This window comes from Pantherophis guttatus, chromosome 18 (assembly GCF_059756535.1).
Source record: "Pantherophis guttatus breed Tessera chromosome 18, ASM5975653v1, whole genome shotgun sequence".
Lineage (NCBI taxonomy): Eukaryota > Metazoa > Chordata > Lepidosauria > Squamata > Colubridae > Pantherophis > Pantherophis guttatus.
In genome coordinates, this window is record NC_142080.1 from 3,385,776 (window position 1) to 3,411,727 (window position 25,952).

The following is a 25,952-nucleotide window of genomic DNA, read 5'->3' on the forward strand; positions in this document are numbered from 1 at the left end:
GGGACACACATCTCCACAGCAACGTCGTGGTTGCTCAAGCGGAGGATTATTGAACCAACTTGCCAGCTCCCGGGCACCCGGGGGTAGCTCAGGAATCTGACGGGAGCTCGTGGTGGTGGGTGGGGGGAAGAGGTGGGTGGGTGGGTTTAGAAGCAGAGCAGGTAACCTTTGCAAACTTTTTTTCACTTTGCAGAGTTGTGGCGTTGGCACCGAGCGAGTCCCGAGCGAGACTCTGGTTTTCCGGCTTCGGGGCAGGGTTGGGACGGAGTGCAATGTTGTGATTTTTCAGGCCGCTAATATTGCACTTGTCCTGGCCTCCCCCTGTTCTGGATTCACCACCTAACCTGACAGTGGCCCACACACCTGAGAGGCCTGCTTCATACCTGGAGGCTACCGTCAGGTGGGACTTTTGCACAGTTGGACAGCTGGATGCCGAGATTCAGGAGATGGTCAGCAAATTGTGTCTGAGAACTAGCCAGAATTGGATTCAATTGGGGAAGGGAGGGGGGGTTTCCCCAGCTCGTTTCACTCTGCTTGTACAAGAAGTCCTCGACTTACGGCCCCCAATTGTGCCCAAAATTTACACTGCTAAGAGAGATGTTGGTTTAGTGATTTGTTTTGGTTTTCGTCCCATTTTTGTGGCCTTTCTTGTCCTGGTTGTTAAGCGAATCACTTGCAGGCGTGAAGTCGGCGACACGATTGTTAAAACGAATCCGGCTTCCCGCTTCACGTGGCTTTGACGGAAGGGGATCGGTCGGTTTCAGGCCAACGACGAGAATTAATTTCATTTCGCGGCAGCTTCACAAAATTAACGATCTCGCCTCGATTTGCATACAGGTGGAAATGGCCACAACGGAGCCCCAAATTTATGTCGTTCAAGCGAGACAGTCGTTTGGTATTTTACAGGCCTTTCTTGCCGCCGTTGTTAAGTGGGCCATTGTCACTTCAAATGGTCACTAAATGAACTGTTGTAAGTCAAGGACTGCCTGTAACCCCCTAGATTTGAAAGCAGGGGGGCCCTCAAGCAAAATTCAGAGATTTTTTATTATGTAGCACGTTCTCTTCACAGATCTAAAATGGCTTCCAAACCCGGATGCAAAATGCAGATAAGATCCCTAATTACATTTCCAATTCAAATCTATCGATCTGAATTCTTGAACTGGAGAAGGAAAACTTCCTTAAGCCTCCCAAAATCCCAAAATTAGATTTGCAAGCAACAAAGAAACATATTTTGGGGGTATCTAAAGGTTAAAAGGGACGCAGTGGCTAAGACGCTGAGCTTGTCGATCGAAAGGTCGGCAGTTCAGCGGTTCGAGTCCCAAGCGCCGCGTAATGGGGTGAGCTCCCGTGACTTGTCCCAGCTTCTGCCAACCTAGCAGTTCGAAAGCAGGTTAAAAATGCAAGTAGAAAAACAGGGACCCCCTTTGGTGGGAAGGGAACTGCGTTCCGTGCGCCTTCGGCGTTGAGTCATGCCGGCCACATGACCACGGAGACGTCTTCGGACAGCGCTGGCTCTTCGGCTTTGAAACGGAGATGAGCACCGCCCCCTAGAGTCGGGAATGACTAGCACATAAGTGCGTGGGGAACCTTTACCTTAAGGTTAGAAATTTGGGGGTCTTGAGAAGAAGCCCCCTTTTCAAACCCCACCCCTCACCCCTTAAAAACCACCAGTTTTATTTATTTATTTATTTATTTATCGAATTTCTATACCGCCCTACTCCGTTTGGGGAAGACATCTCGAAATCCCAACTTCTATTCGACGTGGCCGCCCCAAAGCCATATTTTAACCTCTCCTATTAAAAAATTCATTTATTTTACGAGTCCCCAAAATACGACACGGTACAGATATTTTTTTAAAAAAAAAAAGAAAGAAAAAGATTTTACGGCTGGAGGGAAGGATGGCTGTTGCCGCTAAGAAGAAGAAGAAAAGACTGCCAATTGTCAGAAATGGTGCTCGAGCGGTGTTGGACTAGATGACCTATAAGATCCCTTCCAACTCTTATTAATCTTGTTAACCTCAAATTGAATTTCTAAACAACCCCAAAGCTGTGTCGTGCGCTGCCTTTGGGACTTCTGCACCCTTCGCAAGCACGCACAAAGCGCGGTTGATTTGAAGGTGTTTTTTTTTTTATTCGATCCAGCATAGAATTGAATGGCTCGCCAAACGGGTGGATCACCTGAGGGTGAGAGATTCCGCCCCCCCCTCAAAATCCTTTTGGGGAGGGCAACGTTTCGTGTTTTTTAAGGTTGTTCTAGTAAAATCCGCCGGTACGGTTCGAAGTCGACGGGGACCGTATCTAGAAAGAGAGAGAAAAATGGAGTAATTTTGATGATGGAGGCAGAAAATAGAATAGAATAGAGCCGGGAGGGACCTTGGAGGTCTTCTAGTCCAACCCCCAAGCAGAACCTCTAACATTTCAGATAAGGGACTGTCCAGGGTCTTTCTTAAAAACCTCCAGGGATGGGAGAGCCCACAACTTCCGGTGGCAAGCTGTTCCACTGGTTAATTGTGGACGTTATACAGGTACTCCTCGACTTACGGCCGCAACGGAGACCAAAATGTCTGTGGCTGAGCGGGGCCATAGGGAGTTTGTTCAGGGAGTTCAGGGAGTTTGTTCAGGGGGAGTTTCGCCTCCGTTTTACGACCTTCCTGGACGCCGTTGTTAAATGAATTGCTCCCATCATTCACTGACGCGTTAAGTGAATTTGGCTTCCCCATTGACTTGGTTCATTGGAAGGTCGCAAAAGGGAATCACGTAACCCCACCGGGACGCTGCAATTGTCATAAATGCGAACCCGTTGCCAAGCCTCTGGAGTTCGGTCACGTGACCCTGGGGAATGTTGCAACGGTCGTTAAGTGTGAAATATGGTCGTAAGTCGCTTTCACCGGTGTTGTTGTCATTTTGAACGGTTACTAAATGAATGGCTGTAAGTTGAGGGGCACCTGTATCGTATTTTGGGATCTGTTGCCCCAAAGCCAGACATGCCCATCCTATCTCTCACGGTTGCAGTGGAAGGAGCCTAGCATGCAAGGGCCGGAAGGGAACCTAGAGGTCATCCAGTCCAACCCTCTCCTGGGAGAAAAACCATTAACATGACAGGATCCTAGAACGGAAGAAGACAACTTGCAAGTTCACCCAGTCCAACCGCGGCTCAAGAGAGGCTCTTGGAATTGAAAAGGGCGGGAAGGGACCTGCGAGGTCATCTAGCCCACCCCATCCCCCCACACTGGAAGATCTCCAAACCCGGCTGATTCGCGCCGAACTGCTCACCGTTGCACCGATATTGCAGGTTGGACCAAATGATGTTCTCTTGAGAAAAACAGAAGACGCCCAGGCGCCCTCCCCGCATCGTGGTGTCGATGACCACCCCGGAGTCGGCTACAAGCTGGGGTCCTTCGTAGAGCAGCACCCTGGGAAGGGGGTTGCAGGAGGTGAGAGAGCAGGGGGCGGGACGGACAGAAGCAGAAACGGGAAGGAAGGCAATGCTTAGGATGCTTCTGTCGAGCGCCCGATGCAGAAGGAACAACACTTAGCCATCAATTGGGGTTTGGGGATGCAGAAGAAACATTTAGCCATCAATTGGGGTTTGGGAGAGGCAGAAGAAACATTTAGTCATTAATTGGGGCTTTCTGGATGTAGAATAAACCATTAGCCATCAATTGAGGTTTGGGGGATGCAGAAGGAACATTTAGTCATTAATTGGGGTTTTCTGGATGCAGAATAAACCATTAGCCATCAATTGGGGTTTGGGGGATGCAGAAGGAACATTTAGCCATTAATTGGGGTTTTCTGGATGCAGAATAAACCCTTAGCCATCAATTGGGGTTTGGGGGATGCAGAAGGAACATTTAGCCATTAATTGGGGTTTTCTGGATGCAGAATAAACCATTAGCCATCAATTGAGGTTTGGGGAGGGATGCAGAAGGAATGTTTGTCCATCAATTGTGGTTAGAAAACCACAAGGGTCTCGCCTGCTCAATCAAACCAACCAACCATTTTGAATCCGGCTACTAATTTCACTTCGAAATCAGGCCCAGGATCAATTTTAATTCCGTTTTATTTTGGAAAAAGGGGGCATCGAGAAGCACTCTGCAGGGCGCTTTCTCGAGGAGGGGGGGCGTTGTCGGAAATTCAACACTCCTCTTCCTTCTCCCCTCCCTCCCTCTCTCTCTCTCTCTCTCTCTCTCCCCCACCACGGGGAGGGGGTTCAAATTCCCAGCCTTGTTCATTCTTCCTTTTTTTCTCGTCTGCCTGCCCTGCTTTGACCTTTCTTGCATTGTCCGGCTTCAGAGCGCATTAGCGCATTCCCGGGCCGCATGGGATTGCTATGACAACTTAGACAATGCCTCGGGGGGCCCCTGTGGATGTGGGGCGGATTGGGGGGGGGTTTGTGGGAAGAGAGCAAAGGGTGGGTGTGAGAACGGGAGACGGAGAGGCTCTCGTGCGCCACAAACACACACAGAGACCCAAAAATTGTGGACGGTGGGACCAGCCTGGGTTTAAAGAGGGAACACAGCCCGGTTCGGTGCCAACTTGGAAGTGAAAACTCGGAAGTGGCTGGCGGGGATATCTTTGGGCGGGGGGGCGCGGGGGGGGCGTCTCTGGTTTTCCGCTCCGCGCTTCTCAAACAAAAAAGTAAACTCGTTTTATGGCCTTTGTAAATTTTAATTGGGTTTGCTTGCCTCCGAATAAGACTTCGCCACGGATTGGGAGTTTTCTGGATGCAAAAGGAACGTTTAATCATGAATTGGGGTTTTCTGGATGCATAAGAAACATTTAACCACGAATTGGGGTTTTCTGGATGCATAAGAAAGATTTAACCATGAATTGGGGTTTTCTGGATGCATATGAAAGATTTAACCATGAATTGGGGTTTTCTGGATGCATAAGAAACATTTAAACATGAATTGGGGTTTTCTGGATGCAAAAGGTACATTTAACCACGAATTGGGGTTTTCTGGATGCATAAGAAAGATTTAAGCATGAATTGGGGTTTTCTGGATGCAAAAGATACATTTAACCACGAATTGGGGTTTTCTGGATGCATAAGAAAGATTTAACCATGAATGGGGGTTTTCTGGATGCAAAAGGAACATTTGGTTACGAATTGGGATTCCCTTTATTCCTTTTTTCCTCCAATTTAGCTGTGAATTGGGCGTTTTCTGGATGGAAAAGGAATGTTTGTCCCTGAATTGGGGTTTTGAGGATGCTGAAGAAACATCTAACTATGAATAGGGGTTTTCTGGATGGAAAAGGAATGCTTGGCCATGAATTGGGTTTTTCTGGATGCGTAAGAAACATTTAACCATGAATTGGGGTTTTGAGGATGCGTAAGAAACATTTAACCATGAATTGGGGTTTTGAGGATGCAAAAGAAACATTTAACCATGAATTGGGGTTTTGAGGATGCATAAGAAACATTTAACCATGAATTGGGGTTTTGAGGATGCATAAGAAAAATTTAACCACAAATTGAGGTTTTCTGGATGCAGAAGAAACATTTAACCATGAATCGGAGTTTTCTGGAGGGAGAAGGAATATTTGGCCATTAAGTGGGCTTGGAAAACTCCATTAGTCTCGCCTGCGCTGGACACTAAACGAAAACCATGCTTTTATTCTGTTTTTTTGGGGGGGGAATATTGCTGCGTGCAGTCTGGCTGCCGTAGAGTGAGGAATTGCAAATTAAAACCAGAATTATTCTCACCGGATGTACCCCACTTGGGGTCTGTGCAAGAGACGCCAACGATACGAGGTTTTATCCTTCCACCCCACGTTGCGAGGGTCCTTCCACAGCAGCTTGACGTGGCCTGGCGTGTGGCCCGTGTGCCACAAGGCATTGCGCAGATATTCACCGGGCCCCGTTTCCGATTTTACCGCCTGGCGGGACGAGAAAAAACAACAATATTTGCATTCGAAGGATCGATTTAGCCGAGAGGAAAACACATTATTTTTTTTCTCCCCCATCTTTGCAACCTTTGCAGATTTAGGATGTGTAAATTCAACGTGACGTATGATCCTTTTTCACACTTACGATCGTTGCCGCATCCCCCGGTCACGTGATCAGAATTCAGACGACTCAATACTTATGACGGTCACAGTGTCGCTCACCTTGAGCTGCAGGCTGGGCTCAGCCACGGCCCGGAAAGGCGTGGCCTGCCAGTAGGTCTGTTCGGTTTGTTTCCACATGACCACGTAAAAACTGGCGCTGTCTTGGTAGGCGAAGATAAAGCCGGCGTAATCGTCATCGGTCACGGTGTTGACGTGGAAAGTGCCTTCAAAATCCACCCCGTTGAATGCCGTGTATCCTGCCCCACGGAGTCAGGAGTAAGGTTAAGGGGGTCAGGAATGAAAGGGGGGGTAAACATTCGGGGGGGTGGGGTCAGGAACCAAAGAGAAGAGCTGGAATTGTTATTTACTTTCACTTTCAGTTTCACAATCGGCCAATGAACACGTTACAGGCAGTCCTCATTTAGTGACAATTGGGACCAGGGGTCAGGAATGAAAGGGAGGAGCTGGAATTGTTATTTACTTTCACTTTCCCAATCGGCCAATGAACACGTTACAGGCAGTCCTCGTTTAGTGATAATTGGGACCAGGGGTCAGGAGTGAAAGAGATGAGCTGGAATTGTTATTTAGTTTCACTTTCGCAATCAACAAGGGATGCATTACAGGCTGTCCTCATTTAATGGCAATTGGGACCAGCAATCTGGCTGTTATTTGCCCGAATATTTCACTATTCACTATTCAAACCACAACTGTGTGTATGATTTTCCTTCTGTTTTATAGACCTGCAAAGGTCGACCGGTTGCAAAGTTACTCGTTCAGCGCCGTCGTAACTGCAAAACCGTCGCTATTTGTCAAATTGTCTTTTGTCAAATTGTCTAAGGACATTTTGGGGATCTAAACCCTGAAAGCGCCTCCTGATGCAATCCAAAACAAACAAGCTAACATCAGTCTGCTTACCTACAGCCAAGCCCGGATCGCTGTTCATGGTTTGGACAATTTCCATACCCTGAAAATAAAATTCAACGATTAGAAAGACATGTTTTAAGAGACTCTACAACTCTGTGGACATCTCAGCAACTTCAGAATGGGTTGCCCGATGAATGATCTTCCATTTTTCTTCTCCTTGTACCTGGTTAAGGACAACCCAGTTGGGATCGATTTGAGCATCTCCCTCAGGGTCCAAGATGACCGTCTGGTAAGCCCGGAAGTCGGTCAACGTCACTTCTGAACTCTCCGGACACACATCCATTGGATCGGCCACTGTATCGTTGTCGAAATCCTCCTCGCAGGCGTCTCCCACGCCGTTGCCTACACAGATCCATAAAACACGGGTGAACTCATTCGCCAAAGGTGTCACTCAGGTAAACTAAGTTTGCTTGACCCGAACAAAGAAACGAAGATGGCGAGTTCTCTCCGAGTTACCCGTTTATTTAGGTAAAGGTACAGGTTCCCCTTGTGCTAGTCGTTCCCGACTCTAGGGAGCGGTGCTCATCTCCGTTTCCCACAAAGACAGTTACCGTCAACGTCTTTCTGGTTGGGATTAGCAATCAGGCGGCAGTTGTCGGGCCCAGGAGGCAGGTAGTCGGGGATCCCGTCATTGTCATCGTCGTTATCACAGTCATCGCCTTGCCCGTCATTATCTGAATCCAGCTGCGAGCTGTTAGGAATTTCCGCACAGTTGTCTTTGGAGTCTTGGTGACCGTCGCCGTCTCTGGTGCAGACAAGGGGGAAGCGGCGTGAGTTCAACAAGCCTCCTCCACCCAGTTTTAAAATATTTTAATATATATATATATATAGAGAGAGAGAGTCCTTGACTTATGACCATGATTGATTTCACTACGTTAGTAATTTAACAACAGCGATTCACTGAACAACTGTGGCAAGAATGGTCGTAAAATGGGAGTGGGGGAAACTCACTTAACCAATGTGCCACAGAAATTTTGGGTTCAATTGCGGTTACACCTGTATACCTAAAACAGCGGTATTTTTATGACCTCTGTCATAAGAGCAGTCTGGTGTCCTGCAGAGGTTTAGGACTACAAATCCCATGCGCCTTGATGAAGACTTGAGAGCATTCATCCTCTCTCCATTTAACTTTTTCCTCACCAAGTTCCTTCCCAATGTTTCCAAGCCACAATGTTTGGTCGTCCATCCTTTCTGATAACGTTGTGTTTCCAGTCAAATGCTGGTTTATAGGCCGTCAAAACCTTGACACAACCCACCCACCCTCAAACCTAGTTTTATCGTAGCTTGTCATCTGGAAGGGAGAGAGTCTCTTTTTAAAACGGGATTTGCATTTTTTTTCCAAGCATCGGAATTTGGTTTGTCGTTACCTGTCCTCATTCGTGTCACAAGCGTCTCCCACCAGATCACTGTCCATGTCTGTCTGAAAGAGACCGGGATGTCAGGTGAACAAGCCTGGTGTAGCATTTGGGAGAGGGCCGGCATTTGAGCATCCCCAGGTTTCATGGAATTACAACACCCCAAATCCCCCCAATTCGTTTTGTAACTTCCTGGAGGATCAAACCTGAGTTGGATTGCTGAGTTCTGGACAGCTGTCGCAAGCGTCCCCAACGCCATCTTCATCACGGTCAGTCTGCAGTGGGTTGGGTACCTTCGGACAATTGTCCAGGCCGTTGGGAATCCCTAGAGACGGAAAACAAAAGTTAGCAAAGCTTCTTCCTCTTCGGTTTCCCCGTGTCCGAGTCTTTTTCGACATCGTTCTCCTTGCTCATAGCAAACTCTCTTTCCTTCCATGAAAATTTACAAATCGAAGCTTTCGAATTTTCCTGCAAGGAAAGTACATTTTTCCAGCCTAGTACACCACCCAGAGTCTGTTGGGTTGGTCAACTGAATCAATCAACCAATCAAGTGTCAGCACTCCAAGCTGCAATCATTCCAGCGCTGACATAAGAAGGAGAAGGTGAGGGCATCTGGCAAGAGGACGTTTGACTTTTCACCTACTTATTTTCCCTGGAGATACTATCCCCTAGGAGATGGGTTGGGAGGGGGGAAATTCCTTTGAGCTGAAGTAGTAGACAGCAGCAGAGTGACTTGGAAGATGGCCAATGAGACGTAGAGCAGTGAGAAAAGGAAGGGGAGGGTTTGGACCAGGAGGTCAGTGTTGGCTGCAGCTGAGTCGGAGTTCCGATGGTCGTGCTTAATAAATGAAAGGTTTTGATCAAGGACTATTTGTTTGAAATGCAATTTATTTGAGATGACACCGAATCCTGACATCAAGTTTATTTGGGCGCACCCCTTGACTTACAACCATTCATTTAGTGACCAATGTTACAATGGCACTGAAAAAAAAGTGACTTTGGAGAAGTACTAGGGGCTCCCTGGTGCTCTCAGAGTTTGGTGGTTTCCTTGAAAATGTTTCTTTGCCCAACTAAGTAACGTCATCAGTGCTAGTAGGGAGTGGGGTTTCTGGTGACGGCAGCAGAGGAAGAGGAGGAGAACTGTGGGATCCTTGGTGTTCTCTGAGCATGTGTCGAACCCCAGTCCGGAGCTCGACATTCCTGTGGGAGGGAGCGGGCAGAGCAGCTGGCGACTCCGCTCGGGACCGAAGGATGACGGACCGGGCGGCTGGTGGCAGGTGGGCAATCACACTGAAGCTTCCGGTTCCCGGTGGTGCATGGGTGACGGCAGATGACGTCACGGCGGCCCGACACTTGTCAGGGAAGCTGCGCCAGGCGGGCCATTTGAAAATGATGCCGAATGCCAAACGCCACTGAACAGCGGGAGGATGGTGGGAGCACCGGATGGTGGTTAGCTAAGGGCCTTAAAAGGCGCTGGGAGGCAGAAGCTCCCAGCGCTGACTTTATACTACACGTAGTTGCTTGGCGTGTGCTGAGGTCTGGGCTTATGGAAGCAATAAAGCTCTGTTTATTTGGCTGAAAACTGTTCTGGCTTTTTGTGTGTCACACGGCCTGGCCTAGACCAGCCGAAAGCATGGTTATTTCCTTGTAAACATTTCATGACCAGACTAGATAATGTCATCGGTACTAGGAGAAGGAGGGATTTGCTCTCTCAACCAAGCTCAGAGAACACCAAAGACCCCCTCAACGGAAGATTAAATCCTTGGATGGCTACGGGATCAACCCTTCCCTCGAGCTGTTGGATGTCGATGGTCTTACCATCCCCATCAATATCGTTGTCGCACGCATCCCCTTCCCCGTTGTGGTCGGTGTCCTTTTGATCGTTGTTCGGAACATTGGGGCAATTGTCACAAGCATCCCCGAACGAATCGGTATCCGAGTTTTGCTGGTCTTTGTTGGGGAGGAGACGACAATTATCCTGCGTAGAATAAGACAGGGGTGCGTGTCTCACAGTCTCATTTAACGTCGGCCGTTGTATCATTCCTGGATTTTGCCCTCTTGAAATCAGAGGAACTTGACAATGCTTGTGAGTGATGGCTGCTTTGCAGATGGTGGGCTGGCCAGGATGGGGTAGGCCAGGGTTCTCCAACTTTGGCTACTTTAAGACTTGTGTGGACTTCAACTCCCAGAATTCCCCAGTCAGCCATGGTGGTGGTGGAATTCTGGGAGTTGAAGTCCACAGGACTTAAAGCTGGCAAGGCTGGAAACCAGGTTGGGGAATTCTGGGAGTTGAAGTCCATAAGTGTTAAAATGCCAAGGTTGGAGACTTGCCTGGGGAATTCTGGGAGTTGAAGTCCACAGGACTTAAAGCTGGCAAGGTTGGAAACCAGGCTGGGGAATTCTGGGAGTTGAAGTCCGTAAGTCTTAAAATTGACAAAGCTAGAGACCCTTAGGATACACCGAACTCTATTTCCCAGAAGGCAAAGGGGCAATTCTACCCTATACCGTACGTGCCTTAAAACCAATCTATGCCCCAAATCCTTTACCTTGTGTGCCAAGAATCAGGAGAACGTCTTTCCAACACCCCCACCCCACAAATCCGCAGTTCCCCCAACCCATTTTATTTTCTATGGGGGTCTGAGAAGCCTAAAAATATCCAGCCAGCTCTCTGTGGATGAGGTGGGGCTGGCTTGACAGCTGCCCATCCAGTACATGGGGTTGCTCTCCGACATTGAATTTTGGCGTTACCTCCACATTCTTGATCCCGTCACCGTCGGCGTCATCATCACACTGATCACCAATGCCGTCATTATCTGCATCTTCCTGTCCTGAGTTAGGGGTCAACCGGCAGTTGTCCTAAAAAAGAAAAAAATATGGGACAAAATATTAACCAGCCTTTGAAGTATATTGTTTAAAATAACAGAATAATAAGCGTAGAGGTGTTATCCAAGGTGCTGAAATCAATGAATCAGAATAGAGCTGGGAGGGACCTCGGAGGTCTTGTAGTCCAGCCCTCTGCTCAAGCAGGAAACCATTTCAGACAAAATCGCTCTCCTTAATTCTTAAAAACCTCCAACGATTGAAGCACCCACAACTTCTGGAGGCAAGTCGTCCCGCTGGCTAAATTGTTCTAATTATCGGGAAATTCCTCCTTAGTTCTAGCTTGCTTCTCTCCTTGATTTAGTTTCCATCCGTTGCTTCTTGTTTTAAGGTAAAGGTAAAGGTTTCCCTCGCACATAAGTGCTACTCATTCCTGGCTCTAGAGGGCGCTGCTCATCTCCGTTTCAAAGCCGAAGAGCCAGCGCTGTCCGAAGACGTCTCCGTGGTCATGTGGCCGGCATGACTCAACGCCAAAGGCGCACGGAAAACGCTGTTCCCTTCCCACCAAAGGTGGTCCCTATTTTTCTACTTGCATTTTTTACCTGCTTTCGAACTGCTAGGTTGGCAGAAGCCGGGACAAGTCACGGGAGCTCACCCCGTTACGCGGCGCTAGGGACTCGAACCGCTGAACTGCCGACCTTTCGATCGACAAGCTCAGCATCTTAGCCACTGAGCCACCGTTTCCTGTTTTACCTGTGAACAATGTTTGTGATTGTCGATGCAGGGCAATGGCTCGTCCGGATAACCGTCGATGTCGGTGTCTCGCCCGCACACATTTCCATTGCCGGCCCAACCCACGTTGCACTAGTCGCAAAGAAGGATGATGTAAAGTATTATTTTTATTATATTATTATATGTTTAATATTATGGTGATGAATACTAAAACAAATACTGTGGATTATGATTGTTTAAAAATAACCGTAGCCAGATCACACGCTGTTTGATGGGAATTGAATGTTATATAAATAAAACAAATAAAACATGAAAAAAAAAAGAAAGAAATCGCAAAATTGTTTTATTAAGGAGGCCGTTTGAAATCACCAAATGTTTTTTTTTTTTAATTAAGGATGAAGGTTGGAACCACAAAATGATTTTTTTTATTAGGGATGATGATTACAATCGCAAAGTGATTTTTATTCAGGGTGCCGATTGAAATAAAAAATGATTTTTATTAAAGGTGCAAATTAAAATCACAAAATGATTTTTATTAAGAAGGCCGATTGAAATCACAAAATGATTTTTATTAAGGAGGCCGATTGAAATCACAAAATGGTTGTATTAAGGATGCAGAGTGGAATCACAAAATGATTTTTTTTATTAAGGATGACGATTAAAATTGCAAAATGATTTTTTATTCAGGGTGCCGATTGAAATAAAACATGATTTTTATTCAGGGTGCAAATTGAAATCACAAAACAATTTTTTATTCAGGAGGCTAATTGAAATCACACAACGATTTTCCTCGGGAAAGGCCGCACATGCGGAAGGAATACATCATCTCCACCTACCCTCCAAAGGGCTCGAAAACTGCTAAACAGAACCTCCATGTTAAGAGCAGTCTACCTTCCCCTCCCACCTAGCCACCGGCCTCTTCCACACCCGAACCTCAGGAAAGAATACGAGAATTCTTACCGAACAAGAAACATCACCGTTGCGTTCGAAGAGGCAGTATCCGTTGACGTCACAAGGATTGTGACTCGGACTTTCACACGCCTTCTGGGGGGTACAGTTGCCGGGCTCCTTCTCCACAAAACCGGATTTACACGGCCCACATTTGAAAGACCCCTAAGGGGGAAAAGGGGGGTGAGTGGGGGGGAGTCACGGGAGCTCACCCCGTTACGCAGCACTAGGGATTCGAACCGCTGAACTGCCGACCTTTCGATCGACAAGCTCAGCGTCTTAGCCACTGAGCCACCGTGTCCCTCTATTCTTATGCATATGTAAAACCAGGCAATACACTGTTTACTGAATCCTTATGTATATTAAAGAAAAATATATAAATTAAAAATATTTTAAAAAAGAAAAAAACACAAGGGCCCTGCGTTTAAATCTAGCTGATTACGATGTTTACACGGAGACTTTGATTCTCATTTTAGATTTGGTACGAGCCGCTTGAAATGGGATTTTCCAATGTTTTTTTTTCCTGCATGGAATTGAATATTATCAGACTGGGGTCGAAATTGGAATTGTGTGGAATTTTCTTCCTTCCTGGACCCACACATTTTTTGTAAGCCCCCCTTCCTGCTTTTTCTGGACGGAGCTACTCACCACCGTGTTGGTGCAAATCGCGTTGGGGTCACAACCTCCGTTGTTCCCGTCGTTGCATTCATCGACGTCCGTGCAAATCTGGGGTAAACAGAAATCAGTTAGTCAAGTTAGCCTTGGTGCGGACAACGCAAGCAATCCTCGTGTTACGATGACACTGTGTTCCCCTTTTGCAATCTCCTGACAAAAAAAATCCAGGGGGAAGCTGAATTCATTTCACAACTGTGTGACTAACTTCAAAGTTAACAACAGCAGTGGAAAAAGTGACCTACGACCGTTTTTCACACTTATGACGGTTGCAGCAGCCCAGGGGTGAAATCTACTTACCTTCCTTACCGGTTCGGTGCCACGTGTGCACACCTTCTGAGCATGTGCAGAAGGTAAACAAAACATTACTTCATGACACCCGGGCAGCGATCGCTACCGGATCGCCGAACCACAGGGAAAAATCGCTACCGGTTCGGGCGATCCGGTCCGATCCAGGAGCATTTCACCCCTGCAGCATCCCCATCGTCAGCTGATGAAAATTTAGATGCTTGGAAACTGACTTGTACTTATGACAGTTGCAGGGTTCCCAGCCCAGGATCAGGTGATTCCGACAAGCAAAGTCAATGGGGTGGGGGGAGGAAGCCGGTTTCGTTTAACGGCCATGTTACGGACTTAACAACGGCAGCGATGCGCTTAACAATGGTGGCAAGAAAAGTCGTAAAATGGGGCAAAGCTCCCTTAACCAATGTCTCACTCGGCCACAGCCTTCAGTTTTGTGGTCATTAAGTTGAGGATTGATTTACCTGTGTAAGACCGAGAACAAAATAAAACAGACAGAAAAACCAGAAAGATTTCAAGCTTCTGTTATTCTACTTTACAGTAAAGGAACGTTCTGGAATTTCCACGGCTTCTTTTTTTTTTTTAATCTGTCCTACCTCAAAGGGCTGTGGTTTGAGTCGGAATAGGAAAAAACACAAGGTGGAATTTAAGTTACTTACCTGTTTGCTGGCTTTGGCGTAATCGGCCCCAACTCCTGTGACGAGATTTCCTTTGTAGCCGGGCGGACACGGCTCGCAACGAAACCCGGGCGCGATATTGAGGCACTTGGAGCCGGCAAAACACGGGTTTGCAAACAAACACTGCAATCAGGTCAAAAACATTAAAAAAGAATGAGGTGTACCTATCTACATGTCCTTTAATATACTGTTCTGCCAGCGGATCTGGTAGCAGATTCGGACAGTGAAGAGGTTGGGGAGGAACCTGGGCCAGTCCTGGAGCCTGGGGAGGGCTCTGCGTCAGAGGCAGAGAGGGGGCCAGGGCCATCTTGACAGTTGTCAGCTGTCTTCGGAGTCAGACATCAGTGAGGGAGAAGAACAGTTGGAGCCTGTTCCTAGTGTGCGAATGCATGCACAGAGTTGCCAGACGAAGGGAATGGCTAAAGAACAAGGGTCGACTCAGGAGTAAAGCCACAGGTGGACGGTGAATGGCCCCTCCCAGAGGGAATAAAAGAAGAGCGAAAGGGGAGTGGAGTTTGCAGGAGGCAATTAGTTTGCTTAATTGGTTCGTGACTCTCCGAGACTCCTTGCCAAGTTTTGTAGATATCTTGGGCCTGGCAGCTCTCCAAGCCAGATAAGGCCTGTGACTGGAAATTCACCCTTGAAAGACTTTGCTGGATGCGAATGAGAGGAATTCACAGTCACTTAATAAAAAGGGTTATTTTTGTCGGGACCAGGAGTCCGCTTCGTGGTTTGGGAATGCCTAAGTCAGAACATATACGTAGTATTGTAATTGGCAGGAATTGTAGAATGGCGCTTTGCAAAATTAACGGCGTTGAGTAGAGGCAATGGATTATAGAAGTTTAGAAGAGATCGGAAACCGTTTGTGGACTTTCTGCGCGTTCAATTTATATACAACAACAGGATGGTTTCCCCCGGATAATGCGAAGATACGTTTTCATCTGAAATCAAAAGAGATTTTGAGACCGAATCATAGGAGCCAAAAATCGTTTTACCTCGTTGATATCAGCGCAGTGGGTGCCGTTGCCTTCAAAACCAGGAGGACAGGGCCCACAACGGTACCCCGGATATTCGTAGGTCTCCATGCAGTCAACTCCGGGGAAACATGGGTTCGGGTTGCAACGGGACCGGTGTTCGTGAAACCCTAATGGAAGGGAGGTTTCAAGTCGTCACAGGTTGGAATAATAACCCGAATGGTAGAGACGACGATCTGACAAGGTTCTAGTTATCAAAAAGCCACAGCTTCCCAAGCTTTTTCCTTTATACGTTGTCCTCGACTTACGACCACAATTGAACTCAAAATCTCTCTTGCTAAAGCGAGACAATTGTTAAGTGAGTTTTCCTCCATTTTACGAACTTTCTTGCCATGGTTGTTAAGCGAATCTGGCTCCCCCACTGACTTTGCTCGTCAGAAAGTCGAAAAACGTGACCCCTCCCCGGGACACTGTCATCATCATCATTTAACAACCCCATGAATTCTCTTGCGGGGTGGAGTCTGGGCAACTGAATGGAGCTAGCTGAGTGATTACTGGCCGGATGCCTTTCCTGTTGCCAGGGCGGAGTTTTCTTCAGCAGATAATATTCTCATTGTGCCCAGAGAGAGAAATATCTGCCTCTACCAAGGATTGAACTCACAGCCTCCTGATTGTGAGATGAGAGCTCCACCTCTAGGCCACCGCATCACTCCTACCCCGTCAGGACACTATGATTGTCATAAATAGGAGTCAGTTGTCAAGCGTTTAAATTTTGATCACGTGAGGTCAGGGACACTACAACGGTCGTATCTGTGAAAAACGGTCCTAAGTCACTTTTTCCAGTGCTGTTCGGCCAGTAAACGAACTGTTGTAAGTCGAGGACTACTAGTATATGAAAAAAGCCATTGACAGATAATCCCCACAAGAATAATACTAATCTCCGAAGCCCTCTGTTAACCTGTCGGTTATTATATTTAACATGCAGAAAGTCGGTCGCTAAACAGGCAGGACAGTCACTAAATGAACAGTTGCTAAGTTAAGGATTATCTGCATTAACCATTCCTTAGAAAGTCTTATCAAACTTCAAGGGTTGGCCATGAAGCCCCTTCCTTCCTTCCTTCGGCACCATCGTCTATACGAATGGTCATTAAACGGACGGTTATAAGGGAGACGGAAAAATGAATGTTAAGGACATTTAATGTAGCAAGATCCACTTCTCCTCCGTGGTGGAAGACCGCCGTATCTTCTCACCCTCTCGGTCCAACTCACCACATACTTGGCATTCCATAATGGTGTTCCGTATTAAAGACATTTCCTTGACCTGGAAAGGAAAAATATAAATATATATATATACAGTATATATGTATATAATATGTATATATATATATATCAAACCCTAATCCTCACTCATAAAAAGTAATAGGGATTCTCAAAGCTGCTAGAGATGTCCAGAAAGGAAGATGCTGGTTTGCGCTAAGCCCCCATTTAACCAGAATTTGGATACTAGCTGATAACCCGATGTTGCCCGGGTATACCAGAGGGAGCCCCCTTGTGGAGTACCGTGAAGCCGTTACCATGGCAACTCTACTGTGCTGTACAGTAGAAGCCATTTTAAGGCACAACAGACTGTATCTTAACAGAACTTGAATCCAAAAGGCACACTATCGCTGTCAAAAGTACTGTGATTTGACACTATAGATATAATTCATTCCTTTTCATTTCAGCGGCCCAGGCATTCCAGAGTTATGTTGGAACACACACAGAGACACACACCCACACACTGAGGGGTGTTAGGGGTGTCTTACCCCCACAATATTTCTTTCCAGAGAGTAACTCATCTGTGTACCAAATTTGGTTGAAATTGCTCAAGGCGTTCCAGAGTTATGCTGGAACGTACACACACACACACACAGAGCCCCAAACAAACAGTCACATAGTCCAATCAAGGTGCAGTCTGGTTGCTTGGTAACATTGCTCCTCCTCTCTCCAACCAGGTGCGAGAATGTCCTTGGTTCCCAGGGGAAAGTATTTTGTTTTGGCTACAAAAACCCAGCTATCTCTATTCCCTCCTCCCTAGCCCTCATCTCCATTGTGGCAACACCGAAGCCTCAAAGATGGCCTCAGTCAGGCCAGCTTCAGAGTTGACACCCTGACTTACAACCGTTCCGCTTAGTGACCCATTCGAAGGGACAACGGCCCTGAAAAAAAAAAGGGACTTAGGACCATTTCTCACAACTGTTGCAGTGTCTCCGTGGTCATGTGATTAAAATTCAGAGGCTGGCCAACTGGTTCATATTTATGACCGTCGCAGTGTCCCCGTGTGTGTGTGTGTGTGTGTGTGTGTGTGTGAGAGAGAGAGAGAGAGAGAGAGAGAGAAATGTGATCCCCTTTTGCGACCTGCTGACGAGCCGAGTCAACGGGGAAGCCAGATCCGCTTAACAACTGGGTTCCTAACTTAACAACAGCAGCCATTCGCTTAACGCCTGGGGCAAGGAAGGTCGTAAAAAGGGCAAAACCGACTTCAGAAGCGTCTTGCTTAATAACAGACCTTTGGGGCTCGTTTTGTGGTCGTAAGTCAAGGGCCCCTTGTGTCATTCTTCTTAACCCTCCGATTGTACCTGATCTCTCACGTCCTCTTGGAGTTCCATCAGAATTTGGTTGAAAAGCGTCAGTTGCCGAACAAGAGCCTTCGTCTGCTCACCTGTCACACAAGGTGCAACAAAAAACAACAACCACCACTTGTTAATTCTGCTTTTCGACCACGTTCTTACCTAGCTCAAGACCCCTTCTGTCTTACCACTTCCCCATAGCTCGGGGGTGGTGGTTTCCGCCATGCTAAACCCAGCACTCCAAAGTGCTCTCTGGGAGGAAGGAATTAAGCAACAGCCGGCTCGGATTTGAACTCACCAAAGAGAGAATTAATCACGTTGGATACTGAAAAAGAAAAAGAGAGAGAGAGAGAGAGAGAGAAAAGGATGGAAGACGATAAAAAACATGAGAGCAAGTTTTCAAAGAATCAAACAACTCGCCGAAAATCGGACCCCGTTAGAAGTCTGGGCCTCTACTCAATTTTCTTTCTTTCTTTCTTTCTTTCTTTCTTTCTTTCTTTCTTTCTTTCTTTCTTTCTTTCTTTCTTTCTTTCTTTCTTTCTTTCTTTCTTTCCTTCCTTCCTTCCTTTCTTTCTTTCTTTCTTCCTTCCTTCCTTCCTTCCTTCCTTCCTTCCTTCCTTCCTCTTCCTTCCTTTTTTCTTTCTTTATCTATCATCTATCTATATATTTAGCATATGGCATCTACAGAGGTCATTCAATCACTGAAAAAGAAGTTGCAACTCTGGAAAGAATGCAGAGAAAAGCAACAAAGATTATTAGGGGACTGGAGGATAAAACATTCGAAGAACGGTGGCAGGAATTGGGGATGTGTAGTTTCATGAAAAGAAGGAGTAGAGATGACATGATAGCAGCCTTCCAATATTTGAGGGGCTTCCCCAAATAGGAGGGGGTCCACCTATTCCCCCAAACCCCCCCGAAGGCAGGACAAGAAGCAATGGCTGGAAACTCATCAAGGAGAGAAGCAACCTGGAATTAAGGAGAAACTTCCTAACAGTTAGGACAATTCATCAGTGAAACTACTTGCCACCAGAAGTTGTGGGTGCTCCATCACTGGAGGTTTTTAAGAAAAGACTGAACAACCACTTGTCTGAAATGGGATAGGATCTCCTACTTAAACAGGGGGTTGGACTAGAAGACCTCCAAAGTCCCTCCCAGCTCTATTCTGATTGATTGATTGATTGATTGATTGATTGATTGAAAACTAAGTGCCCTGCTGGTTTTTGAAAATCCTACCCCAAGGAGGGATTCTTTTTTTTTGGATTGACCCTTACCCGTGTTCTGCATGGATTCGTCCTCTTGAAACGGACATTCGCTCAAGGCTCCCACGCGGCTGAGGGACCCTCCGAGGATCAGTTTGAGCGATTCCAGAGACCCCTAAAATATCAGGAGAGGAAGGACAGCCATCGGTGGAAAGACACCTATCCTGCTTGTGCTTTTCCCCACCGCCTGCATGCTTGATTGGGGGAAAAAAAATCCTGGTAAAATAGAAGTTTCCTCTATAAAGAACTGGATTTTCACCGCGGAGATGTTGAACTTATCCTTTTTTCCCCCCTGCCTGGATTTATACACTCGACTGCACCGAATGTGGTAAGAGGATAGGGTGCGTTCTCACCTGCATCCGAAGATACGTTTTCTGTCCAGTTCTCACTTCAACGGCTTCGGGTTTTTCCTGGTCAATCGATGCCATTTCGGGCAGCCCCGTATGAGAGTCCAGCAGCTTGCAATCCACGTACAGCTCCAAGGACAGGCTGCTGGCCTTCAGGCCGCTGACCCGCAGGAGAAGCGTGTGGCTACGTCCATCCGACAGGTTGGAATTCTGCAGGTTGACCGAGTGGAGTTTCCCATCAGCACGTAAGTATCGGATGAGAACTGTGCACGGGGAGAGAGAGGAGACTGGATTGCAGGTGGGAATTCTCTCCCACTTTTCGGTGCATTTCCTTTGAAGTGGCCCCTTTCCATTATTACAGGTAGTCTTCGACTTACAACCGTTCATTTAGTGACCAAAGTGATGATGGCAGTGAAAAAAGAGACTTAGGAACATTTTTCACATTTACGACAGTTGGAACATCCCCGTGGTCACGGGATCAAAATTTAGACACTTGGCAACTGATTTATGACGGTTGCGGGGCTCACGTGATTTCTTTTGCGACCTTCGGACGAGCCAAGTCAATGGGGAAGCCAGATTCACTTAACGACCGTAGGGCTAAGTTAAGAATGGCAGGGATTCGCTTAACAGCTGTGGCAAGAAAGGTCGTAAAAGGGGGAAAGACTCCCTTAACCAAATGTTTCGCTTAGCCACAGAAATCATGGGCTCAATGGCAGTCATAAGACGAGGACTACTTTGCTGAGCCATGGAAATTGGGGGCTCAACTGTGGTCGTAAGTCAAGGACTATTAATTTGATTGATAGGGCGGCCCTGTCTTTTACTGTCTCAAAGCACATAAACCAATAAAGGGGTAAAACAGTAAAAAAATGAAAATCAAGATTTTAGTAAAGCCAATTGACTTCTTTTCTTCCTTCCTTCCTTCCCTCCTTTCTTTCTTTCCTTCCTTCTTTCTCTCTTTTCCTTCCTTCCTTCCCTTTCTCCCCTCTCCCTTCCATTCTTCCATGTCTTTTTCTTCTTTCCTCCCTCCTCCCTTTTTTTTCTCTCATCCTTCCTTTCTCTTTCTTTCTGTCTTCCTTCTTTTCTTCCTCCCATCCTCGTTCCTCTTTTCTTTCTCTTCCTTTCATGCTTCCTTCCTTCCTATCTTCCTTTCCTTCATCTTTTTTTCTTTCCTGCATCTTTCCTTCATCTTTCTTTCCTTCCTTCCTTCCTTCCTTCCTTCCTTCCTTCCTTCCTTCCTTCCTTCCTTCCTTCCTTTTCTTTCTTTCTTTCTCACTCACCTTTATTCGTCTTGCCAACCACGGAGACTTCAAACCATCGGCTATTATCCTTCTTGTAGTAAAGGCCAAACAGGGCCCCACCTTGTTTGGGGGGCAGGTGAAAAGTCGATAAAAGATACATATCATGGACAGATAAAACCTCCGTCCGGATTTTGTTCGCAACGTTGGTCATATGTCGAGGTTCGGTGACGGTCAGGAGGTCAATGACTAGGGAAGGGAAAAAAAATAGGGGAGTCAGTTGCGAAGAGAGTCATGTTTTACATCCAGCGTTTTTGTGAAGAACAGAGTTGGAAAGGGAACCTAAGAGGTCATTTACACAACCCCCCGTCTGGAAGTCTTCCCACTGCCGTTCTTAAATTCTTAAATTTGACATCTTCCAAAGGAAAAAAGGTTGAATAGTTTCCCCGAGCAAGAGGATTAAAAAAAAAATAAAAAAATGGGACTCTCAATAGGCTAAATTTTGTGTTCTTTCTTTTTGGGGGCATTGACATCACCAGAAAAACATTTTCTTGAATTATTTGAATGAAGGGCTTTTTTTAGTTTCGGAGAGGGGAAAAAAAATCGATTTTTCAAGCCCAGCCTTGAAGTACCACAAAGGAAAGGAAAAACACCCTGGCTGAGGTTGGGCTTTAAGAAGCACGCTCTTGGAGAAAAATGGCCAAACGGGGCCTCTGAGGTTTTAAAAATATCCGTTTTTAAACGCTGGAAAACTCTGAAACCAGCTGGCTACGAACTGATACCAGCCCTGTCTGTTTCTCCTGCCAGAAGTTTTAACACCAGGTGCGGTTTCACCTTCTCCCACTAGGGGGAGCCCTCCATGAGCATCCTCTGAACTGGACATGAAAATTCATTTTTATTTTATTTATTTTTTTGGGTTGGACATCTCTCTGCTACTTCACCAAAAGGATCCAATAAAACTTAAGTTTTCGGCTTCCTGGGAAAATCATTATCGCTACCGTATTCAAATGCCACAAAAGCGGATTCCCCTTTCTTTTCCCGGGATCCCTGAATGTTAAAATATCGGCAGTGTTAGGTTATAAAAGTGAAGAAAAAAAGGAGAAGGGAGAGGGAGGGAGGGAGGGATGGAGAAGGGAAGGGAAGGAAGGAAGAAGGGAAGGAAAAAAGATGGAAGGAAGGAGAAAGAGAGAGGAAGGGGGAGAAAAAAGGAGGGAAGGAAAGGTGGAAGAAAAAGACATGGGAGAATGGAAGGGAAGGAAGGAAGAAGGGAAGGAAAAGAGATGGAAGGAAGGAGAAAGAGAGAGGAAGGGGGAGGAAAAAGGAGGGAAGCAAGGAAAGGAAGAAAGAAAAAGACATGGACGAATGGAAGGGAGAGTGGAGAAAGAGAAGGAAGGAAAGAAGGAATAGGGAGGGAGAGTGGGAAGGAAAGAAGAAGGGAAGCAAGGGAAGCAGAAAGAAAAAGACAAGGAAGAATGGAAGGGAGAGAGGAGAAAGAGAAGAAAGGAAGGAAGGAAGGAATAGGGAGGGAGAGTGGGAAGGAAGGAAGAAGGAAAACAAGGAAAGGAAGGAAGAAAAAGACATGGAAGAATGGAAGGGAGAGAGGAGAAAGAAAGAAAGAAGGAAAGAAGGGAGGGAAGGAAGGAGGGAAAAAGATGGAAGAAAGGGAGGGAGGGAGGAGAAAGAAAGACGGAGAGAGGGAAGGAAAGAAGGGGGAAAAAAGGAGGAAAAAAGAAAGGAGGAGACAGATGGATTTTACAAACGCCCCGCGCTCAAGCTAAGCCTGCCTTTCGCTGGTTCAAGACCCCCCCTTCCCCTTCCTCGACCTCCCCCTCCCCAATCCTTCCCTCTTTCGCCCCCCCCCCCCGCTTGCAAAGAAACCCCCGCGGCAGCCTCAGTCTTTCCGCCTGCATGATGGGGGCAGCGGCTTCTGCCCACCCCCCTACCCCTCCAACCGAGGGGTGGGGGTCTCTCGCCCCCCAGCCCACCCCCGATGGGGGAGAAAACTCTTCTCCTTTCTCCTCCTGGATCCTCAGCCGCCCCAACCGAGCCAAGCCGAGCCGGGGGGGGGGAAAGCAGCATCATCTCCCACCCCCCAATTCTTGCATTTGGGTGGGGGGTCCTGGCATTTGCAACCGGGCGCCCCCCGCTCTCCCTTACCTTGCAACTCGCGCCGGGCAGCCTCGCTGGCTGCGCCCCAAAGCAAGAGGAGGAGGAAGGCGGCGGGCAGGGGTCTCCTCCGGCGGAGGCTGGTGGCCCGCGGCTCCATCGCGGCGGCCGGCCGAGCGGGGGTCCCCCCCGAGGAAGGGGGCGGCGCGGGCTGGGGACGGAGGGAGGGAGGGAGGGAAGGCAACGCCCTCCCCTTCCCCAGCTCAGCCTGCCAGCGCTGGCAAGGCGGGGATGGGGTGGGGGGGTGGGGGGGTTTGAGGATGATGGGGGGGGGCCCGGATGGGATGGGGTGGGGTGGGGTCCCTCCAGCAGTCCCCAAGGGGGAAGGGTCTCTCCCCGGCTTTCAAGGGGAGAAGGGAGAATTCCAACAGCAGAGGGGAAAGGCGAGCATCCTTTAACGGGAACGGGGTTGGAAGGGAGCTTGGAGGTCATTTAGTCCAGCCCTCTGCTCACACAGACCTTCCCCCCTCCCCCCTTTAATGGGAACAGAGTTGGAAGGGAGCTTGGAGGTCATTTAGTCCAGCCCCTTACTCGCACAGACCTTCCCTCCCCCCACCTTTAATGGGAACAGAGTTGGAAGGGAGCTTGGAGGACATCTAGTCCAGCCCCCTGCTCGCACAGACCTTGCCCCCTCCCACCTTTAACAGGAACGGATTTGGAAGGGACCTTGGAGGACATCTAGTCCAGCCCCCTGCTCACACAGACATTCCCCCCCACCTCCCTCCCTACCTCCCTACCTCCCTCCATCTCTCTCTCTCTCTCTCTCTCTGTCAGCTCCCCCTACCTAATTGAGCTTCCTACACTTTCCTTACCCCTTTTTGGGGTGGGTGGGGGGGCTGGTGTCCTTTGAGCGGGTTCTTCCCCACCTCCGTTCTGGAAGGGGAGAAGGAGTAGAACCTCCAAAGGCCGGGGCAGACAGTCTGGGTGGGTGGGAGGGGTGTGCAAGGAGGGCAGATCGGGCTTCGTAAGAGCATCTCTTTGGGCAGAGCAGGAGAGAGGAAGGAAGGAAGGAAGGAAGGAAGGAAGGAAGGAAGGAAGGAAGGAAGGAAGGAAAAGAAAGGATGAAGGAAGGAAGGGAAAGTAAAGTAAAGGGAGGGAAGGAAGGAAGGAAAAGGAAGGAAGGAAGGAAAAGAAAGGAGGAAGGAAGGAAGGGGAAAGGAGGAAAGGGAGGGAAGGAAGGGAAACGAAAGGAAAGGAAGGAGGGAAGGAAGGAAGGGAAAGAAAAAGAAAAAAAGAAAAAGAAAGAAAGAAAAAGAAAGAAAGAAAGAAAATTGCAAGCCACTCCAGATCCGAGAGGTGGATTTTTTTCCTTCGGTTTCTGCAAAGGGAGCCAGGCAGCTTTTTGCCAGCAGCCGATTTTGCAATGAAAGGGCAGGACTGGTGAAACCCCCCCCCTTCCTCCCCCCCCCAAAAAACCCTCATCTGGATTTGCAACTGGCCGGAATCTGTTTATGTTTTGTTTGCAGGCCACCATAACAACGGGGGGCCTCTGGTTTGCACCTCCTTGGAGCTGCTCCTGCTCGGGTGCCAAACCACAAAGCCCACAAGGTCTGTGGCTGGGGGGTGCCCCCTCACCCCCTTCAGGAATGGGGCTCTTTGAGGCAGCCGAGATGCCAAATATCCTCCTTTTTTCTTTTTTTCTTTTTTTTTACATGAAAGTCTGGGTGATTTGTCTGAAATGGGATAAGGTCTTGGACTAGAAGACCTCCAAGCTCCCTTCCAACTCTTGTCCTTCCTTCCTTCCTTCCTTCCTTCCTTCCTTCCTTCCTTCCTTCCTTCCTTCCTTCCTTCCTTCTCCATCACTGGAGGCTTTTAAGAAGAGACTGGAGAGCCATTTGTCTGAAAGGGTATAGGAGCTCCAAGAATCCCTTCCAACTCTGTTCTTCCTTCCTTCCTTCCTTCCTTCCTTCCTTCCTTCCTTCCTTCCTTCCTTCCTTCCTTCCTTCCTTCCTTCTCCATCACTGGAGGCTTTTAAGAGACTGGAGAGCCATTTGTCTGAAAGGGTATAGGATCTCCAAGAATCCCTTCCAACTCTGTTCTTCCTTCCTTCCTTCCTTCCTTCCTTCCTTCCTTCCTTCCTTCCTTCCTTCCTTCCTTCCTTCCTTCTCCATCACTGGAGGCTTTTAAGAAGAGACCGGACAGCCATTTGTCTGAAAGGGTATAGGATCTCCAAGAATCCCTTCTAACTCTCTTATTCTGTCCTTCCTTCCTTCCTTCCTTCCTTCCTTCCTTCCTTCCTTCCTTCCTTTCCTTCCTTCCTTCCTTCCTTCTCCATCGCTGGAGGCTTTTAATGAGATACTTGCATAATGTCTAGCGAAAAGAAGGATCAGGGGCGACACGAAAGCAGCCTTCCAATATTTGAGGGGCTGCCCCAAAAGAAGAGGGAGTCAAGCTATTCTCCAAAGCCCCTGAAGGCAGGACAAGAAGCAACGGATGGAAAGTCATCGAGGAGAGGAGCCACTTAGAAATAAGGAGAAATTTATTGACAATTAGAAAAAAAAAATAATCCATGGGATAGTTTGCCTCCAGAAGTGATGGGTCGGAGGTTTTCTAGAAGAATTTGGGACGCCGTTAGTCTGTAATGGGATAGGGTTTCCTTCCTCAGCAGGGGGTTGGACTAGAAGACCTCTTAAGGTCCCGTCCAACTTCTATTATTCTGTGTGATTTTTTTTTTCCTCCCCTTTCTCCAACAGCCTTAATTTCTTTGCAGAGAAAACTTTTTCGGAAAGTCCAGTTTGCATCTGAGTGGCCTTGCTTATTTTGGGGTGAGTGGGTGGGTGGAAATCTGGGTAGGGAAGATAGACAGACAGACAGACAGACAGACAGACAGACAGACAGACAGACAGACAGACAGAGGGGGAAAAATTCCTCCAGGAAAAATGCA

At 47.6% G+C, this 25,952-nt stretch overlaps 1 protein-coding gene across 2 annotated transcripts; it reads right to left on the bottom strand.

Annotated features, from left to right (window-relative positions):
- Positions 1-1,791: 1,791 nt before the first annotated feature.
- On the bottom strand, positions 1,792-23,489 carry THBS3 (thrombospondin 3). 2 transcript variants are annotated; one of them, XM_060685099.2, is made up of 23 exons: positions 23,060-23,489; positions 20,945-21,151; positions 19,674-19,930; positions 19,333-19,435; positions 18,360-18,386; positions 18,071-18,153; positions 16,722-16,773; positions 15,474-15,622; positions 14,461-14,601; positions 13,478-13,555; positions 12,842-12,994; positions 11,903-12,013; positions 11,078-11,185; positions 10,148-10,307; positions 8,536-8,654; positions 8,342-8,394; positions 7,526-7,719; positions 7,138-7,316; positions 6,966-7,014; positions 6,111-6,307; positions 5,707-5,879; positions 3,273-3,412; positions 1,792-2,297 (listed from the first exon to the last, which is right to left on the bottom strand). In XM_060685099.2, the coding sequence occupies exons 1-23, from the start codon at positions 23,166-23,168 to the stop codon at positions 2,242-2,244; spliced, it is 2,898 nt and encodes a 965-aa protein (XP_060541082.2). In that variant the 5' UTR covers positions 23,169-23,489; the 3' UTR covers positions 1,792-2,241. The 2 variants fall into 2 exon arrangements, with proteins under 2 accessions (XP_060541082.2, XP_060541081.2); XM_060685098.2 differs by lacking the exon at positions 23,060-23,489 and adding an exon at positions 21,901-22,580.
- Between the last annotated feature and the right edge of the window lie 2,463 nt (positions 23,490-25,952).